At 40.5% G+C, this 21,142-nt stretch overlaps 3 protein-coding genes across 11 annotated transcripts in view; 1 reads left to right on the top strand and 2 right to left on the bottom strand.

Annotated features, from left to right (window-relative positions):
- LOC135169256 (uncharacterized) overlaps window positions 1–21,142 on the top strand; it is a 187,305-nt gene that overhangs the window by 68,708 nt on the left and 97,455 nt on the right. For 6 of the 9 annotated variants that reach the window (XM_064134085.1, XM_064134086.1, XM_064134082.1 and 3 more), the window contains exon 1: window positions 4,481–4,614. The exons of the other annotated variants lie outside the window; for them this stretch is intronic. In XM_064134085.1, coding sequence (XP_063990155.1) covers window positions 4,562–4,614 — 53 coding nt within the window. In that variant the 5' untranslated portion in view covers window positions 4,481–4,561. Of the gene's footprint in view, window positions 1–4,480; window positions 4,615–21,142 lie in introns of those variants that run through there. 9 annotated transcript variants of the gene reach the window in all.
- LOC135169248 (uncharacterized) lies at window positions 13,604–16,538 on the bottom strand. Its single transcript, XM_064134067.1, has 9 exons — window positions 15,865–16,538; window positions 15,645–15,798; window positions 15,433–15,585; window positions 15,046–15,293; window positions 14,849–14,946; window positions 14,676–14,789; window positions 14,335–14,609; window positions 14,069–14,216; window positions 13,604–14,007 (listed from the first exon to the last, which is right to left on the bottom strand). The coding sequence occupies exons 1-9, from the start codon at window positions 16,432–16,434 to the stop codon at window positions 13,677–13,679; spliced, it is 2,091 nt and encodes a 696-aa protein (XP_063990137.1). The 5' UTR covers window positions 16,435–16,538; the 3' UTR covers window positions 13,604–13,676.
- On the bottom strand, window positions 16,767–19,635 carry LOC135169249 (uncharacterized). The gene is made up of 9 exons (XM_064134068.1): window positions 18,973–19,635; window positions 18,753–18,906; window positions 18,538–18,693; window positions 18,182–18,417; window positions 18,023–18,120; window positions 17,850–17,963; window positions 17,507–17,781; window positions 17,254–17,401; window positions 16,767–17,189 (listed from the first exon to the last, which is right to left on the bottom strand). The coding sequence occupies exons 1-9, from the start codon at window positions 19,537–19,539 to the stop codon at window positions 16,862–16,864; spliced, it is 2,076 nt and encodes a 691-aa protein (XP_063990138.1). The 5' UTR covers window positions 19,540–19,635; the 3' UTR covers window positions 16,767–16,861.

Genomic DNA, 21,142 nt, shown 5'->3' on the forward strand with positions numbered 1-21,142 from the left:
AAGCGTTGCTAACCTGCTCTCTATGTTTCGTAGAAGCCCAACAAATTTAGCGCATCTCCATTTTTTTATTCCATCTAATATTCTTTTTTTTTTTTTTTTTTTGCAACGATCAAATGAGTTTTTGTTGGAACCTCGTTATCCTAACCAGCTGATAATCTAGGTGTTCTCGTTAAGAGCTGAGAGGTGTGTTCCCTCTTATATTTCTCAGTTTATTCGGAGAGTGGGCCGAATTAATGACAAGATATCGCCACGTTGTTATGATTCCTCTCTGTCATGATGTGCGCTTAATTCTCAACCATGTTATGGCGGTGTTTCTGTCCCCTTTTGCCAACCAGTGAAGCCCTTTTAGGGGGCCCACATCATGACGGGTGATGTTTCTTCGCTCTGGAAGACGACACCGGCTTGCAATTAGCCCTCATTTAGGGGCGTTTAGCTCGACGCTTATCGCTGCCATTACTGTTATTATCGACTTATTACGCGTACACGTACGTGTGGAAGGGGGGGGGGTGAGGGGGACATCACTGGCTCAGAACACGCCATTTGATATTTTGATGGAGTGTGCGTTAGTGCAATTGATGATATTTTGGCCTCTCATGGACTTTGGATATTGACACTTCAATCATGACTGAATGTAACGCTCGGGGAGAATAAATTAATCTCATTTGCTTTCGAGAAAGTTCAGTGGAAAATTAAACAATAAAAAAATCAAAAATTCAGACGTGATTTTTTCACAGTAAATTCAATGCTCATTGAGTGGTAAAAACATCTGATTGACTTGTTCTTATCTGTATTAAAATTTTATATTTCAAACGTATAATCTTCAACGACTTTCTAAAATAAGGTCAGAGTCCTTAATAAGGTGCTTTAAAGCCGCGGTGATCGTAACTAATACTTTTCCACCTCTGGATGATCAGGCCCCTGGGTTTGATCACCTGATTAAAATAAAATTATATCTCCAATATTCAGAAGGCATTGGGTCTCTGATGGCCCAGCAACACCTGCCAGTTATCTCACCCCCCGCTCCCCTCTTCTGACACCTCTTAAAAATTGATCATCAACTTGAAATCCGTAAAGTTTTTCCAATTAAGATCTCTAAATTAGAGGCCATCGTGAATGAACAAAACGTGGGTGTGTGTTGTAATGTTACGTATGTGAGAAGTATGGTGTTTATGGGGTTGAGGACATCGTTGGAAAACAGCTGTGGAATTTATTTTAGGCTTGCCATCATGACTGTTAAAGTGTTGAACGTTGAGCATCTTAATCGACGCTAATGAACACCTCATTTACTCGCTGTCCACCTTTCACGTTAGAGTCCCTGATTTTGAACGGGCATAGGAAGAAAGGTGGAATGGGCGGATCGAAGTGATGATGACCTGGTGGAAGACACGAAAATATGGGGAGACATTTGAATAAGTAATGGTGCATCGAGAGGTGGATGTTGTTATTCAAGGAGTGAAAAATATTGTTGAAAATGGGCAATCGTTTGAAGGGACAAATATTATCAGGAAGAAGATAAAAAATAGTTGTTTGCACGTGCCCCTTATGGGAGAATGCATTGACACTTTGGTAAGAATGTGTCGGCTTATTGAGAGTCAGTTCAAAGTCAAGAGCTATGCACAATGCATAAAGACACCTTGATGCTTGACACTCTCTCGCCTCACCCAGTCTCAAACCTATGCAAATCTATATCGGACACACCTCATTTTTTATCCGCATTGTTTGTCGCCAACAAAGAGCAACGGCATTTCAAAAAAAATGGGCCCACCTGCAATAGAAAAAATAGAACAATGATGTACCTGTTCGGTCAAGGTCTTGCATAGAAAATAGGATGTTATTTTCCGTTGGTTCCCAGAAAATTTGAGGATGAATGACGATCATTAGGGACTCGACCGTGAAGAATTTTGAGGACCTCTCATCATCGTCCTGTCATTTTAGTTTAAATATTCGGAGGTCAGTGGTGGGGGATCAGTTGACAAATTGTTAAAAGATTCCGCTTACTCAAAAACTGGGGAATATTGACCGAAGGATTTTGGGTTGTCACTTGAGTATTTTTTTTTTCGACTGTCGCCAACTGAAAAATTGACTCAGGTTCGTGGAGATGTTGCTCGTCAGACAGATGGAGTCATCGTTAGTGAGAGGAAATTGGGGGTCACATCCGATGACGGATAATTTTCGGACAGACACTGGTGATAAGTATCTGGCATAATAATATTCGAAAAATGGTACGCGAAATTTTTCAAGATGGAATATATTTCACTCACTGGATCCACGTTGAAATCTTCAATTTCGGTGGACACATTCTCATATCAAGCACACATACCAACAATTACATCGTACACAGCACACTTCTTTCTGATTTACGGTTCTTACGTACCATATAACCCAGTGCCAGTGTTCCTCGCACGCGATATAATCAAAGAAGAGGTGAAGATCTTTTAAACACCTACTTGGTGGTGAAGAACAATCGACTTTAAGTGGCAACCGTTGGTAACTGGTAACTCCACTAATGGGAGGGCTAATCGAACAAATCGACACCTGACTGTAGACGTTCGTGATGTTTTTACAGCACCATGATCATCTATGTTTCGCACTGTGGGCTATCGCATTACTTCGAAACTGTAATTTTCACATTACATTGAATAACTTGGATTTGCAAATGTGCATTTGCATGAATTCCAGAACTGCAATCGACCCGATAAATTCATAAACAATTTTAAATTGACTATACATGACAGCACTGACTGTACATGATCCGGAATTTTCATCCCCACTAGTATCAATGAACTACCGCGGAAGAATGATAAATAACTCATGGAGTTTAAAAATGTATGAGTCTTTCGACTTTGGAATTTTCATATCCCAACGTTCTAAGAAGCAACACCTGCGACTTTAAGTACAGCTATCATCCGGTGTGTGGGCCATAAATCCAGGATTATACCCTCCATAAATGTGATTTTTCTCCCCCCCCCCCCCTGTGAACCTTCGTCCAATAACTTCCGACATTTTTTTCTCACCCCACATCAACATTTCCAAGAAAAAAAATATAACCAGATCAACCAGAAACAATTGCACCACTTACTCAACGATGTGAAAATCTCTGGTCTGTTTAACCCCTCGTTCATCGACTCTAATGAAAAGTTAAGCCTCGAAAACCACAAGGGTATTTTGTCTGGAGGCTGTGCATTGGACCGTAGAGCACCAACCGGCCAAAAATTTGCATTTACGACAGACGCGTAGGTGGCAGTGTAACGCCTTTCAGAGAGGCTGTAAAAAAAACTTATAACCCCATGGATATATTTTTTTTTTCCATCCACCTGAGGATGCGCCCAACGAGACTGAGAGAAATAACTCGTAAATAAATGTTGCAAATGTTTGGCCACTCGTAACTCCCCCGGGCATGATAACAAATTAGTTCTGCGTGAAGAGAATAGTTAACCAAAAATTATCGGTGAAAATTATCAATAGAAATTATTCAACCTGTCCACGCCCTCCTCATCTACGAAAATCAAATTTTTATGGTATCCAAATTGCCGGAAATACAGCGCAATACCCTGGGAACATTTCCAAAATCATATTGAGAATCGTAAAAGCCAGTGCGATGGGACTACCTTTTCCCCCCCTGAATCCTCGTGTGCATTTTATTGGGTTAGCAGCAGTCCTGGATACACCCGGGTACATAGATGCTTCTGGCACTCGTAAAGGTAACGTAAATGTTCGCGAGCCGCTTACCCCCACGAACACTTTTACGATGGTACCTAACCAGAAAATATACGTATTCAAGCATTCGATACCCCATGGTTCAACACCTCTCGCCTCGTTTCTTCAAATTGCAGTCTTGTTTTCAGGGTTTGCAAGATTCCCGAGTGTCCATCGGACTCGGATGATTAGTGGGTGTTTTCCATGGGTGATCGTTTCCCACTGTTACCGCTCGTGGATGTACGTAAACGTAAATGGGGTAAAAAAGTTATGTTTCAAGAGTTTGACGAGATGGGAAAACGAGCTGACTCACGTCTTCACGCCTCGTTGTACCTCAAATTATCTCGACAATTGTTCGAGCCGATGGAGCTGGTGGTTTATGATCTTTTCTCAGAGATGAATTTTTTCTCTAGTTTATTGAAAAATTGACTAACGATAATCCCATCGACATTCACTTATCCATTTTATTCCACGACACCAAGTGAGGTATCATTTTGTCTTAAAAAATCTCATTATTCACACGAGAATATTCATCACTGGGAATAAAAAAAAAATCTCCTCCGAGTTAGCGTGTCTCAAAGATCTTAAGGAACCGAAAGGATGTAGAGCGGGCCCGAAATCGCGTTCGACACCTCCATGGTCTCATTAACACTACCAAGCGTTAATTATGTTGCACGAGAAAGGTCCTAATTGCCTACAATGAAACGAGGGTCAGTGTGTGTTGGTGATCCCTCTATATTAACCGACTGGCGTAACATATAGACCAGTATGAGAATTCCTTTTCGTCTTTTCAAAGTTGACTACATACTAAACGAGATCATCGAGCGTATTTTACGTGCTAAGCAGTCCTAATGGACTGACGCGAATGATAGTCGAGAACTGGTTCTCTCGGTTTCATCCGGAATTTCGGGGAAACTGGTGAGTATCGGTGACGATATCAATTTAATGCCTCGTTACTCCATTTTGACGTGCTCTGGTGAGAATTTAATATGAGGTTAACAAGTAGGAAGTTGATTACTGTCACAATAGTCACCGTAGTCATGATATTTCCATGAATTACCCCATACTGAACACATCGAGCTCGTCTAACGGTCTTAAATACCACGAGTTATTTCAAATTCATGGTGCATCGACGACAAATGTACACGTCCGGAAGCCACACTACCTAGTATAGAAATCAACGTACACAGTTCCTCCATCACATTTGGTCAGGTTGATGAATTCAAAGGCCCGAGTCAAAAATGTATACCTGTTTTCACATGACTGAAAATGTCACATCCAGTATTCACCGTACAATTAATAATATGATCACGAACCCAAGTGCAAATACAATGACAGCAAAAACCATAGCAGGTTAGTCCCTCCTGCACCTACAAAATTCAAACATACATGAGTTGAGATGAAGATGAGGTGGTGGTAAGGCTTTGAGGATATATCTTATGAAATTGGGATGAGATGGGTTACCTGGTGTGCATCGTCTCAAGCCCAGGACTCGAAGATTGTACCAGTTTTTCGGATCGGTGGCTATTGATACAGTCGAACTTGTGTCTTGTATCCCCTCTATATGCATGAGTCTGCTGGTTTCTTTGGCAGTCGCACGCCCGTCGTGCCCATAAAATGAATCGCCTTCCCTTGAAGTATCGTCTTCTCTCTCTATCACTCGCCGGTGGAAACGGAATCGATGGGTTATGCGGGTTTTTCAATTCATCTTTTCTTGTCAGTGGATCACTGTCGTCTCGGCGTTGGCCAGATGGGAATCTAAAGAAAAACATTATCCAAGTTATTGTTCGTAATATTTCATCATTTTTTAACTACGCTGGGAGAAAAGTGGACGATATAAGGTATCATGGGAAATGGTCAATGGGCGAAATATGGATTGATTATACGCATACATATTCCGGCCGAAAATGAAGGAGTGAATTTATCGTTCTATGAAATCAATTCGAGTGCATCATCAGCGTGAGATAAAGGAAAAATAGGAAAGGATCTGGGGATGAAAATAACGCTTGAAGGACATCGAGTGGAATGGGAGTGGTCAGGACAGGATGCCAATGGAGATAAGAAAAAGGCCACTACCGTTCATTTCAAACTCCATAACCCTTCGGAGAGATAGAAGAGACCCTAACGCAGAGTGCTCATTACACTCTAACAGTTCCTCGTATTCGTTGAAGCCTCCTCGAGTCCAGGGTCACCGAGAAATTCAATTTTGGCGGTGGAAACGGGCCCAGCCCAGCACCCAAACCCACTCAGAGACCAACTGCTCTGCATACTAAGCAATCTTCTACACAAAATTTCGTGTCAGAGTACGACATTTTAGTTCAATCTGCGGATTAATTTTTGGGAATTTTAATTAAAAACAAGTTTGTAATATTCTATCCGGCATTATCCTTGATCATCAGGGGTAAATGATTGCCCGAAAAACGTGACTAATTAATCGAGATTGAAAGGGGAAGATTTAACGGGTGTCTGGAAATTGTCACGATCAGCCAGACCTTTGTCCCTTCACCGAGAACTCATACAATTTGGCAAAGGGATTTTTTTTTCTCGGAGTGTAAGTTCACGAATATCAGGAGAAAAATTGAATTGACACGATGGATCATGTGGTCACAATGGAAATCAAAGTGACCATTGTCACGAGGAGGTACATCAAGACGGCATTTTAACGATCCTCGTCCTAAGCGAGAACGCACATTTATCCGAATGACATTTTTGGGTTCTTGGCGCTTAGTCACACATGAAGATAGGGGAGAGTCATCTTGAAGGCCCACCTTAATTGGGCCCAGTGTTGCCCACCACTATATGGCTCAGAAGCTACGGTAGTCCTGGAATCCTTGCCCTTCCTTTTTTCCTTTTGGTTCTTCTCGAACGCCCAAAGTTTATCTCTCCGTGAGGCACGTTGTGCGCGGGTGCACCCGATTTTAGGTGGATAACGAGGTGGATTCGAAGGGGAGGAAGGGTGAAGAGGGAGGCAAGTGTGGGAGCTCCTGTAGACTTGTAAAACGCGTCCAGCTGTGGGTGCTTCGGAAAGACTGCGGTGAGTTCTTAGGAGAATTTGTTGGTTCTCTTGCCTTGTTGTGTGTGAGAGAAAACCGGTAAGCACGTTGAGCTCGTTATTCAGGGGAGCTGAGGCAGTAGAATGAGATGGTGAAGTTTGTGAACAACATTTGGAAAGGTTGGATTTGTTGGTTTTTGTTTGGAGAGAACGACTCCTCGCGATTGGACCAAAATAGTTGAGAATGACGTACAGCACATTCAATCCCAGTTGGATGTACAACGAAATCGGTAGGGTGTCCGCCTACTGGGCCAGAAATTCCTGATTTCAGTCCCAACATCAGCCAATAACTTCTGAATAAGAAGTTTGACTGATGACCTTAAATTTTCTAACTTAAAATCGAAATTCTAAAATATATCTCGTCAATGAATTATTAATTAGAAGAGCTGGAGATCCTCACGTGCTCTCAAAGGACACCATTAAACATTAAACGTTATAATCAAGAGAATAATACACCCACGACCTATAATTTCATGTACCTGAAGAAGATAACTCTACTTGACTCACCATCGTATGTGATTGCATTCTGTCTGATCATTCACTTGAAATACTGTCACAACATAGTAACCTACAAGTCTAAGAGGAACTAGCGGTGAGCGTATAACGACAAGAAATACTCCAGAGCAATCGTCAATGACCCAGTTGCTGATGTGTCATTAAACCCTGACAACAGCCGATAAATTTGATTTTCTTAAATCACGGGGAACGTGCCCAGGTGACAGGTGGCTCATCGGGTTAAAAATATGTTGAACATATCAAATAGCTTAAGTGTATATCCAGTAGCATGTAACCCGATGCCATCTAACCTGCACGTCCTTTTTCGTCTTTATCCCCTTCGTCAGTATAAATTTAGTGCCAACAATCCCGTGGAATTCTATACAGAGTGTACCGAGGCACTTGTATCCTCACCGACTGCCAGCTGACAGTGCTGGCCAAGAAAATGATACCCTTGTCATCGCCTCGAACGACGTCGTGAGGAAACCCTAGACCCTTGGATTTTGTTCTAATTTCCAGCTACTGTTTTACCAAAAATCCCCAGGAATTCTACCACCAAAGAAATAATCACCCAAAGTCAATGGATAAATTCACCTATTAACACTGACAAAAATCAACCGGATAAAATATAGACCTCTTGTTTCTCTTGATATGGTATATCGAACAGGTTCATCAACTTGCCTCCGATTTCTTTTTACTCATGAAAGTATCAAAGTGACATGTGACCAACCACTGCGATGCCCATTCGCTTCGCATTTCTGTCCTGTCAAGTTGCCTCTGTATAAGGCCTTCATACCTCTACCAGACCCGTTTATATGGTAATATGATAATTAAGACATTCGTAAATACATCAAACTCTCCGCTCCTGACCCTGATGACTGTATTATACAATTATCTAGTTCACATGGATCATGAAAGCCCCCATGACAATCTCATTGCCATTGATAATGCAACAAAACATCACCAGTATGATCAGGAATGAGTGCATTCGTCTGAATAGCCTATTCCCAAGGTACATTTCTTCTCACACAAGAAAGCGTCTCTCCCAGTTTTCTGTTCTTGTTATTGTTGCATAAAAGAGATGAAAAACGCGCCGCTATCGACGACAGCCCTTCACCCGGGAAAAGTCGATGGAATCAGAGTGAGGGCAGTGAGAGCCAATTAGGCTACCAAGTCACCATTCTCCCCATCTTCCCTCTGATTCTCCATTTCAATTTCCTTTGTCGCTCCATCAAGAAAATAAATGAATCTATCACTACTCTGAGCCCTCACCATTGAATGAGTGAGTCTAATGACCAGTGACATTGTCCCTTGTGCTGATAGAATTTCTGATTGTCGATTCCTATCACTTTGAGATTCCCCTCTCAATCGTTTCCCTGCTCTTTATCTATCAGATCCTTGTAGCAATGCAGTTCTTTTTTTTTCTCTCAACATTCTCACTCCCACTGAATCCACCAAAGACCAATTTGTCTGGATCATATACAACTGCTCGTAAAATAGAGCACTACTCCTTCCTCCTCTCCCCCCATCCCTCGGTAACACCAACGGAATACCAATGAGTTTGGCGTGGCTTTGTGGGCCTCGCCCTGGAGCCTTTCATTGCCTTGGGAATGTGCCTCACTTCCATTTAGATACAAAAAGAAAGAGGAAGATCTTACTACCGTGCAGTACGTGCTTCGGAGAATCGATAAGACTTGCCAAGGCCTTTTGTTTATTATTGGAGATGGATAAATCTTGGTTTGGTGGATTTAACGGCCTTGTGGGTGGAGTACACCTGCTGTAAGCTGGTGGAAATATATCATTAAAAGCTACCATCTATCACAGGGTGAGGATTAGCAAGTTTGGAAGAAGTGGGAGGGATTATGGGGGAGTGGTTTCTCGCTTTGCAGTTGGAAAATCCGGATTGTAAAGCGTAAACTACTGAAACTTAATTCAGGATAAATAAACTCGAGGTGTAGTTGAAGTAAATATATGAAATAATTGATTTATGGGAGAAACGCCTTCCAACATTGGGTTGACAGTGGAAAAGTAATGATCTGATAAGTCAGACTAGTGAGAAAATGATATTTTTACATTTTCGTGAGATACTTTTGACCCCTCGCGTACGTATAAATCGAATCTATAATAGAATAATTGGTGAGAGTTGGTTATCCAACGGTTAAACCCAGGAGCACAGTGAGAATCTATATGGATATAGGGGGAGCGAGTGATTTTCGATGGCGATCAAGTTGCGGGACAGTTCCAATCATCTAAATTAGCTGTAAGCACCGGGTAATTGGGCACAGGGGGCCTACAATTAGGCGGGATTGGCGTACCTATGACAAATCATGGGCCCAGAAGCTCGGAAGGATGAAGAAGCTCATTCATTTCACTTTTTTTTTGTTTCTCACTTTGAAATATCATCGTTTTTTCATGTACCGTGTGTTCAGTTGAGGGCTGGGTTAACTGGTTCCCATGGTTTCGCAACTCTCATCTACATCATTCTGATTTATCGGGTCTGCTCTTGATTCAGCGCGAATTATCGAGATATGCGCAAAATGTGAGAGCCGATGTGGTCCAACTCCGGGCTTGGAATCTTTCTCATGGTACCACTAACTATCAACACAAAATCATTCATCAAGGGAATATGGGGGAGATGGAAAATTAGTCGCTACTGCGTGCCATCCAGCCACTGGCCATGATTCATTTTATAATCGCTGGGGAATTTATTGATCCCGAGTATTCTAACGATTCTCAACTTCTCAGTTCGTTGCATGGACAGGGCCTAAAAAATTTGTTTCGGAAATTAAGACAGTTCTGATCTCCCCTGGCTTTTGTCGAAAAACTCCCCAATAATTCATCCCACAATGTTCACCTGCAAATTCTAATATTCCTGACGTGTATTCAATTTCAATTACATAATTCCGGAACCCAACGCCTCGAAAATTCCTATCCCAATTAATCCTTCTCAGAACTGTTCGGTAAAGTGAAAATTTCCATGTGATTTGAATTTTCGAATAAAAAAAATTCTTCAACTCTTTCTCGAGAATTTACGACTCTGGAAGTTAGTTGAATCCAGTACTATTTCAATAGTCAACTCTTTAACACGTGCATGACTCCCTGTGGTCAAGGGAGAGGTGCTCACCGCCACGCTTATCCGTCACGTACGTGACCAGAGTGCGCAATTGGGAATGGCAATCGGTATGTAACAGAAGGTTGCAAGAAAGAAAAAAAAAAAAGTAAACATATATGTTGAGGAGAAATAAACCCTCGTGTTAGTATTTTCGTTGGGTGTCAAGTTGAGCTAGTGTGTACGAGCGTCATGAATGCTCGTACCCTAATGACGTATGATAGATCAATCGGTGAGATATGTCAGTAGTGGTTGCGGTAACCGACTCGACTCTGAGATATGAGACAATGTTTCATGACATAGGGCAGGTGGGAGGGGTATCATTTGATGATCGGTACTGCAGTCATCGTCATGGAGGGTCGGGAAGGGTCGTGTTGGTTGCGGATGATTATCCGTTCATTTGTTAATTATTAAAAGACATTTTGTTGGATTAAGGACAGCGGTGTCAGCACTGTCAATAAATTTAAATCACCTTCAACTATGCCAGTGGTTAATATTTACCAAATTTCACTTGGAATAAATAAATCGCTTCGTCTTGTCTATCTCGTCTACGTCGGTATTTTCCCAAGTCACTCACGCTACCATCAATTCCCTTCAGTCTTCTCACGCGCATCAACTATTACTCTTTTCAAAGTATCAAGAAGCTGAATTGTGGGCAATTAAATGCCATCGAAAAAGCTGAAGGTTATTATGCACCCGTTTTATGGTATAAATCTGAGTTGCCTCAGGCCCATATGGAGTGCCTGCAAGAGACTCTACCACGTGAGTGGAGTTGATGGTTTAAACTGCGTACATAACCAGGACATTTCGCTTTGGTTAATGTATGCACATTCGGTATGGGCAAAACCATCGTGTACCATGGCGTTGTTGGTGTATGTGCCTGGAGGGTTAATGCCAGTGTACTATACACGCTGTGGATAGGCTTCTGTACGTTATCGACTGATGAGGGGAGAGTTCGGTGGTGTCTCATGGGGGAATGACTGATGGACTGAACGACCCACTTTGTTCATCCACTTCGAGATGTTTAAAAAAAACAAAATATAGCATCAAAGAGAAGATAAGACTGAATAAGAAGAACATGAAGGCTTGTCATAAAAATTGTCCGGCTACTGAACTGGTGACGATAATTTTTCGAAAATAATTTACCGGTTGGGGGAGGGGGGAGGGGGCTGAGACGATGTGACAGGTAGCGATGGATTTATCGGTTGACACTAGAAATTATGGAAAATTTATGTTTACTTTCGTAGCATTTATGAGCTACTCTCGTATGATTGAATAATTATTTCGACTAAACTGTCGTGTTTTTTCTTTTCTTCTGGTCGTTCGCTCCGTCAATTTGTCGCGGTATGACGAACTTCATTGAACAACCAAAAAGATATAATGCGCATTGCATCTCATTTCATGGCTGTCCAGAATGCATCAAGGAGACATGCATTTCCAATGCCCACGCAGTCCAATGTGACTCAACGATTCCATTAGTTCAAGTTGTGCGCGCTAATGATGACGCCAGAGACGGAGTCTGAGTCAGTTGGGATAATACGTTGATTAAATAGATGTAACGATCAGTTTTCATTGGGAGTATCATCCGAGTAAATGAATAACATTAATTAAGTGATGAAACATCGTCAACGTAGTGATTAACATGAGTAGTACCTGGAAATATTATTATTCGTGAAACGTGGGACAAAATGACACTCAACCACTTTTTTAATCAAGTTTTGTTGGAAAAATTGTACCTGGGAGGATAATTTTATAAAAAAAATTACCCTTCGTCCCCCGTTCTGCCCCTTGGAGGACTAATTTTCGTTTAAAACTCCTTGTCATATAGCAGTGAATGACTGTAATGACACGCGACCAATAAATCCCCCTCCCCCACAGCTGGCTCTCAAAAACATGTCAAAGAAATAAATCATGTCTCGTAATTTTCGCTTTCACCGGTTTGTAACCGTGACAGGATACACAGGTATTAACCATCATATTTCCTTGACGTTTGAAAAATATTAAATTGGTGTAAAGAGGCGCGTGCGACACGTGCGCAATCACGTTCACTCGAAAATTGTCGTTATTTGGGATGAGGGACAGTGCACGCAAAGAGCATTGCTGTCGTCAAAGGGATCTTGGGTATTTACTTTCACCGCCTCGAGCGGTAATATGCGGCTGCAATCGCAGCTTTTCAGAGTCAAACTGTTGGCCCCTCTGTGTAATTAAAGCGCAACCGGCTGCATTGCCAAATTAACTGCATCGGTTAAATTTTTTTTTTTATCCCGTGATGATAAATCTTGGGATTGGAGCAAAAACGACGAGTCACTGCAGTGATACACATGTTCGTTGATTGAGGTTCGGAGGGATTGTAACAGTTATTTATTCAATCTCGTGCTAGTGCGATCGATTTAAAATTAATATTTTGATTTTCTCCCCCCGCCCACTGGAATGGTTTGTACCTGTGGAATGATCTGGTATTTTAAAGAGATCGTGTCACATGGAACGCAATTAACCGTAATGTCCTTCGGGGGGGACTTTCATTCGGAGTAAATGACTCACGTTGTAATGGCACTAGGGGGGCAATACGTGCATTCACCTCTCCGTACCATTCACATTCTACCATAAACTAAATCGTCAAAGATAAACAAAGGAATAGGGAATAATATTGAATAATATTTGGTGTTGAGCAATCAATGATTTTATTCAATTTTATGATTTAATCCTGTCCGCGGAATTTTCTTATTCCTGGGCACGACCAGACGGCTTTAGGAGACGGGGGATGCGACTCAGTTCATGAATGTCAACTGTGAAATATCAAAACGCCCACTTGGTACCACCAGGACATCTTCATGCCACTTTTTTTCCGCCTTCACTTTGACAAAAGAATGGATATTTTTATTGACTGTGTTCCCTGTGGCTCCGTCTCTTTGCTCGCATTTTGAGGAATGAGGGGAAATGAGGAGGAATAGAAAATGAAACTGCCTACGCGACGAGGATGCTCGAGACCACATACATCCGGAAACCCACGTGGCTCGGTTCTCTTGATGGTGCGGAATTTACCACAGGAAGAGAAAAAAAAATTTTACGATAATCGTGGGACCACGTTTTGTGTTCCTCTGGTAGCTGTTGCTGAATTTTTCCTTTTCTCTTTAATTTTTATTCCTCATTTTTCGAAAACGAGTGAGAAGAGATGGATAGAAAACCCAACAATTTATTTGTACTTTCAATTAAATTATTCCACCAAAGGGTGAAGAACTTGTGCATAGAACTGTTGATTATTTTCACTTTAATGAGGAGAATATTTTTACTCCTTTCGATATTTTTTTTATTTATAAATTTTCCTCAATTAACAGGAGAGTTATATGGGATTTCATATTGGGATACATTTAGTTTCGCTGTTTCCATGTACTTAGCATAATCAAGTGAAAAGAATTTCAATGATATAAACCCAGTAAACACAGCTGGAGGTGGTGCTGCCTTATGAAAAAGGCCCAATCCACCTACTGGTGATGGTGGATTAGTTTCAAGAGGTAGAGCATCGAAGAGGGGTAATGTCGTTTGAGCTCCATCGTCCTCAAAAGTTGATGTTGTAACAACAACATACTGGTTAGTAGCAGAAGCAGGAATTGTTGGAAAGCGAGGGCCCATGTCGATTTTTAGTGGATATTTTTGGCTGAAAAAATGTGACAATTCAATACATAATATCAGGAACCTGAAATGGCTCTAACACATACTTATGTGTGGTAGAAGATCGAATTGTCTTCGTTCTGCATGTGGTACATAATTTTCCGGAGACTGGATCGAATTCAGATGCTATCAAAGCAATTTCCACTCTCTGGGGGGGCTTTTCTGATGTCCTATTGGCCAGGATAAATCTGACTCCTACAAGTGCAGAGAAATATGTGAATGTCATCTAAACAAAGCTACATTCCTTGGACTTGACAAACTGGGGGACATTTTTCTAGTCAATATCAGAACTTGAAAGTAAGGGAATGCTTACCAGTGAGTACATATCCAAAAGGGACTTGCAAATCATCGAAATTAATTCCATGATTTTCTCCTATTGTGATAATTAGGAAATCTATATTTTCTTGAACTCCGAATTTTTTTTTTTTTGGTTCTATTCCTGATCTAGCTGCTCGTACCTTTTCCCCAATATCATTGATGGGTTTCCATGCTACATTATCAACTTGCCAATTCCTACCCAATTGACCTTGTTGAATTTGGAATTGCAGAATACCATTCTTTACCACAAATTTAATGCCTGTGATTATCCTGCGAAAAATAGACAATTCAGGTAGTCATAATACCTCATGGTCTTTCAGATAAATCGCAACGTACATATTATTCGCCACATCAGACTTGACAGGTTGTAAATTGATTACATGAATTGAAAAAGATCCAAGAGTGTTGTCCATGCACTGGCAAATGCATGGTTTTTTTAATCTCCAGAATCTGAAGGAAATATCAATATTAATTGCAGGCCCAGCTATTAAACAATCAATAATATTTACGATAATGATATTTTTTCGTTGGGAGGACACTGAAAAAAACTTTCTGGTCGTTCATCGTTGTTTAACCGCACCCAGCGGTACCGACGTGGCCCTCGTCTCTAGACACCATCAAACGAACAAAAAATCATATTAGATTATAACAAAGTGATATCTGAAATTGTCATAGTTTGGGTAGTCCAATGTTATACTAAACATACATCTCGACATGCCTCTGCCCAAGCATAAGATGAACATTGCCAAGTGCGTCCATGACAGGGGCGATGTTCAGGGATGACACAAAATTTGGTTGTGGGATCGCAAAAAAATTTTGACAATTTTGAACTGTTGGAATAAGTATCAACTACATCGCAGAGAGTCGTTGAATAGTCCAGGTACCCAACATCTGCATGAAGGGGTAAGTGCAGGATTCCCTGATAGAGGCCCTCTAATTCCAAAAAGGTTTCATCTAAAAAAAATATTCTTTTGTAGTTCTATCTTCGATTTTTTTAATCTTCAGAGGACTCGAGTGATTGTCAAGCTTTTGATCGATAGTTGTGACAGTGTCAATTTATAAATTTATCAATGAGAAGGAGGTTGATACTCACATCTTACAAGTTTGCCTTCATCACAAGAATGAAATTCCCTCGACAGGTTCTTCATCCTTGGAATAAATTCATTGTTATATATCGCGATATGGTCCTCGAATTTTTTTTGTAAATCTACCAATGCTATATTTCCCATTTTGGATTTGACTGCACCTAAAAATTTGATATTATACAATTGATGATCCATAATATTGTGATATCGAACAACATACAGGTCTTTTCAGGATCACTGAAGGAAGATAAAAAACGAAGGACCATGGTTTGCATCACGAAAGCCTTCACCTCGGCCGAGAAAAGTTCACTATAAATCGAATGAAAATATTCCATCGATGAATGGCCGGTGCTACATGCCGACTGTGCCGGCTCCTGCAGGAAAATTCAGATATTCAGACCCCATAATTATGATAGAATCGTTAATAATACAACAATCACTTTGAAACTCCTGATCATTAACTGCAACGTCGACGGCGAGTTCTTCGTAGTCGGTTCCATAAAATCCCGCAACTTATCGAGTTCTGCGCTCAATCCGTTCTCACTATACAGTAGCTCAGATGCCAAACGACACAGGTCTTGTTTAGTTAGTGTTGGTAATTCCTGAAGAAATTGTTTGTACACAAATTTGATAACTCCTGTTGCTTCAAGCATTCCCCCAACGGTATCGTCGAACAGGGTGTCCTGCACAAATTCGTTCAGTGGATTTACTCGACTTCGCTGACGATTAGCTAACGCATTCGACGTGTCCTCCATATCACCCGAGAATTTATGCATTTCTGTGGTTACTCGATGGAAAACTGATTCTGCAAATGTCGGCGAACTTGAACACATTTCAAGCATTGTAGAATTTCTCTGTTCGGTGATGCCAGAGAGAATGAAATGCAAAAATCTCGAACTCCATGAATTGACATCCTGAAGATGCGATGGTACTCGAATTCTTTCGTTCGCGATCGATTGAGTACACAAGAGGAGAAATATTGTTAGACTAATTTCTTGATAAATTATCATTCTGAGGGTTGATAATTGTTTTTCGGGTTTGGTTTTGGCCAAAAGGCAAGAGGATCGATGGTTCCACGTCGACTAGACACAGAGGATTGCTATCCGTATTTTTTACGTTTCGTGATAACAATATATCACAGTTTTTATCGAGGAATGTTCGAAAGACCTCGTACAATTGGCTCTCAAGCTGTATTGTTTATGATCGAATTGCCAACGGATGAGCGCCAGGACTGCGGAATTGCTCAGTGATTATTTTAGACGGAAAAATTTGACTGTCGTAAAAATACGGACTTCGAATGAAAAATGGGAGTGGAACGAGGAGTTTAAATGATACCATAGTCTTCAATTCAAATTCTCATGTCTTTTATTTCACTTGTATTTGATTATCTTATGTGGCAAACAATACATTATTATCCACAACGATTTTATTTATTAATTAATTCCGACGTGGCTTAGATACGGTAACGCATCGGTCTGCACCAACCATTGAATTTTTCATATATTGGACATAATCAAGTGACAAGAACTTCAATGCGACAAATCCAGTAAAGTCACCTTTTACAGGAGTCTTCTGAAAAATACCCAATCCACTCACTGGAGTTGGTGGGTTAGTTACAAGGGGTACAGCGTCAAACAGGGGTAGAGTGGTTTGAGCCCCTTCCTTTTTCACAGTTGATGACTGAATGAGAACATACTGATTTTTGCCAGAATCAGGGAATGTTGGAAAATGAGGGTCCAGATCGGTTTTCAGCTTATATTCTTGGCTGAAAAAATATTTTAATTGAGTATCTACTCCTATCGTAAACATTGATAGATCTATTGACATACTCATGCACGACATTAGACTTAACCGTTCTCTTTCGGCAGTCAAGACATAATGTACCAGTACTACGATGGAGTCGGGTTGCGATCAAAGCAATTTCCACTCTCTTGGGCGATTTCTCCTTCTTCTTATCCGCCAAAATAAATTTGACTCCTGTAAGTCAAGAGAAACATGACATGTTCCAAACAAAAATGAAATATCTCAGGTGCCTTTGGAGATCTCCGATTGTCCTTGACAATATTTTAAAATTGTATTTACCAGTCAGTACATATCCAAAAGGTACTTCCAGCTCATCGAAATTAATTCCATTATTTTCGCCCAATTTGATGACCAGAAAATCTTCATTTTCCTTGACTTTAGGAGGCTTTCCATTATAATTAATCCCTAATCTTGCTGCACGTATCTCTTCTCCAATGTCATTAATGGGTTTCCATTCAGCCGTATCAATATTCCAATGCGGTTTTAATTCTCCTTGTTGAATTTGAAATTGCAAGATGCCATGTTTTATTACGAATTTTATTCCCGTTATTACCCTAAAAAATTCCAAAAATCATTCATATCTCTTCATGAATTGTCTTTCTCTCCAAAAGTCTCAACGTACATATTGTTTTCAACATCGGATTCAACAGGTTGTAAACTAATTAAATGTGTTGACATAGAATCAACCGTATTTTCCAAACATTGACATAAGCATGGCTGTTTCTTGTCCTCGGTACTAAAAATTTATGAAAATGAGTTACAGAATTAACATTAACTCTGAGTAAATAGATTTACAGTAAAGTTATTCTTTCATCGTCAGGACAGTCGAATATTCTTTCTCGTTGTCTGTGTTGATTGAGGAAAACCCAGCGGTATCGTCGTGGTCCGTGTTTCTGGATAATATAATGTCAAATATAAAGTTCACCAATCGCATAACAATCACGTTAAACTTACATCCTGACATGCATCTATTCGCTCATAACTTTTGCATTGCCAAATACGTCCGTAGCATCGATGATGTTCAGGGACGAGACAAAAATGGGATTTGCTATCGCAATAATATTTGGAGTTACCGGATATGGTATCAACTGATTCGCAGGACTTGTCAGACTCCGGGTTACCAATACCTAGACTACGAGGCGGTAGCAAAATTCCTTGGTACAGGCCCTCTAATTCCAAAAAAGTTTCATCTAACAAAAAAATTAATTCAGGATATTCAAGTACCTGTGACTGTCAATTATGGAAGACGTCAATGCAATTCTCCTAAAAAAATCTATTTATGTTCTGAAAATTATATGTACGATACTCACATCTCATAAAGTCCTCGTCTTGATCGCAAGTGCGAAAATCTCTTGACAAACCCTCCATTTTGGGGATGAATATCTTATGATAGCTCTCGATATTACTTTCAAAATTACTCCTTAACTTATCCAATTTTACATCTCCCAGCCTTTTTCCGATTCCACCTAAAAATTTGATGCGGTTCAATTGAATGTCAATGGTATCCAACTGTTAAATTACATACAGCTCTTGCCCGCCTGTCCGAATAGGGATGAAAAACGTTGTACGTATGTCAGCATTATTAATGCCTTGCTTTCACTTTTGAGCATCGCATGGAAAATGCTATGAATATACTCTAATGGCGAATGCCCATTACCGCATGCTTTATGTCCCGGGTCCTGATAGAAAATATCAATAATATTTGTCTATGTCTATCAAACAATGGTTAATAATCTAACAATTACTTGGAAGCCCTGAACTACAGATTCTAATGTCTTCAGCGTAGTTTCCGTAACGAGCGAAATTGAACCACCTTTATTCTGAACATGTGACATCAATCCTTTGGGGCCATATAGTGAATCAGTTATGAAACCGCACAGTTTATCGTCAGACATCAGTGGCAATTGACGAACGAATTGCAGATAAATATCTTCGACAGCTTCTGTTGATTGCATTAATTTGTACACTGTGTCTTTGAACTTCGTTACTTGAGTAACATTATAGCTCGGATTTTGGTGACTCGCATGTTGAATAGCCAAAGCATCTGACGCTGACTCGAGACCATCATCGGTTTCATACAGGTGTGTGCTTACTTTTTTGAAAATCGCTCCCCCAAAGGATGATGCTGATGAACAGGTGTCGAATAACTTGGAAGTTACTTCTTCTGTAATTCCCGAAAGTATAAAATTAAAAACTTTCGTGGTCCACGATGGCACGTGCTCCGCATGAGATATTGTTGGGATTCCTTTTGTTGGTGTCCATTGACCAAACAATAACGACAATATAATGAAGATATTTGCTTTTCTCATCATGATGATGAGCAAACTCGATGTTTAGCTTTTGGTTTCGGTGATAAATTAGAAATATCAATGTTTCCACACCATTCCAACCCAAAGGACTAACCTTCATATGGTGTGAGCAATACTTATGTTCAACGATAACGACCGACAATCCAATGGCTCTGATTCGATTTTTTCAATGGTCGATTTTCCAATAGACGACTGCCATGTACAACTGCACTGTTTATCACATATCTCCAGGTACTCGGCGAATGTCGTAGCAATAAATTCACCATAATCTTCATGGCCACGAATGAATTACCCTCCGAAGAATTTCAATGCATTAAAAAAAAAAACCGACCCAACGAACAATCTTAAAAATCGCAATGCTTCAGCAAAACTTTTTGCATCGATATTAATTGCTGGGAAAAGTTTCGAAGCTCAGTGGGAGTGCCTGGAAACTCCTGATGATCTGTGCATTAGAGGTAGTCTGAGGCTGAAGGCAAACTCCTCCTAAGCAATTTCATTTCTTGTACGTCTTCAGCCAACTCCCGACACTTCTTGCAATGAGACGAGTGTTCCTAATCATTCTCCGTATAAGACATACCGTTGGTGTATATACCTTCTAGTTTTCTTTCGCTTTATGACCCCCAATGCTCCGCCAAACTCCTACCTCTGTTTTTCTCATTGCGTAATAAAAATTCTCAATGGAAGCCATTAGTCGAAAACCTTCAGCAAACAGAGCGGTCGTTGAATGCCGGAAGAATTTGAAAAAAAATATATATATATCTGAAAAACATCTTGACGACTCACCGGTAATTATACCCCCGGAAATGTCAATATTGAGAAAATCTTCTCTCCGTGAATTTTATAGTTGAAATCGATACATCGAAGACCACCGGGAAAGGGTGGGTGAAGACTGATAAAAATCTCGCGCCATTTTACCTCCTCTTTCGTGTGTGCCCTGTTTATTCCTCCGTGTTGTTTCATCGCCATCGAGGGGGTGGGTCCCTCTTATACACACGTGCTTATTTATAAACAGTACCACTGACCACAATGGTTATTGTCTCAGCAACGTGCCTATACCAACAACGCATAACCCCCGCCTATTTATGACACATTATGCGAAAGCCCGACAACGATAACAGCACGAGTATTGCGTATGGGCGCCATTGTGAATGGTCAACAATGATGTTTCTTGGGCATTTCAGCCAACGCAGATGTGGATATCAGATAAATCCTAAATTTCTAGTCCACAGATTGCGCCCAAAAATGTGAGATAAAAATATCTCTCACTTATTTCACGCGGACGAAGCGCGAAAATAAATAAAAAAGATTTTATCACATTAAAAACAATATGAGAAGAAATAATACAGCTTCAGGGCGTTCCTAGACTCGTGTGATTGGAGACACCGTGTGAACTTTTTGGATTATTTAATTGTTCGTCCATTTTTAAAAATCCTGGAACAAATTTTTTCCTCAAAATCGAGCTGGAAATCACCCCCCATCACCTTTGATTTCCCCGCAGCTCCAGTGTAATAAAAATCTATCTAATTAACTGTATCCAGTTATTACTTGATTAAAGGCCACACTGCGACCATCAAGATTGCATTTACGAGTCGTGGGAACATGCAGA

The sequence above is a fragment of the Diachasmimorpha longicaudata genome, chromosome 14, assembly GCF_034640455.1.
Source record: "Diachasmimorpha longicaudata isolate KC_UGA_2023 chromosome 14, iyDiaLong2, whole genome shotgun sequence".
Classification (NCBI taxonomy): Eukaryota; Metazoa; Arthropoda; class Insecta; order Hymenoptera; family Braconidae; genus Diachasmimorpha; species Diachasmimorpha longicaudata.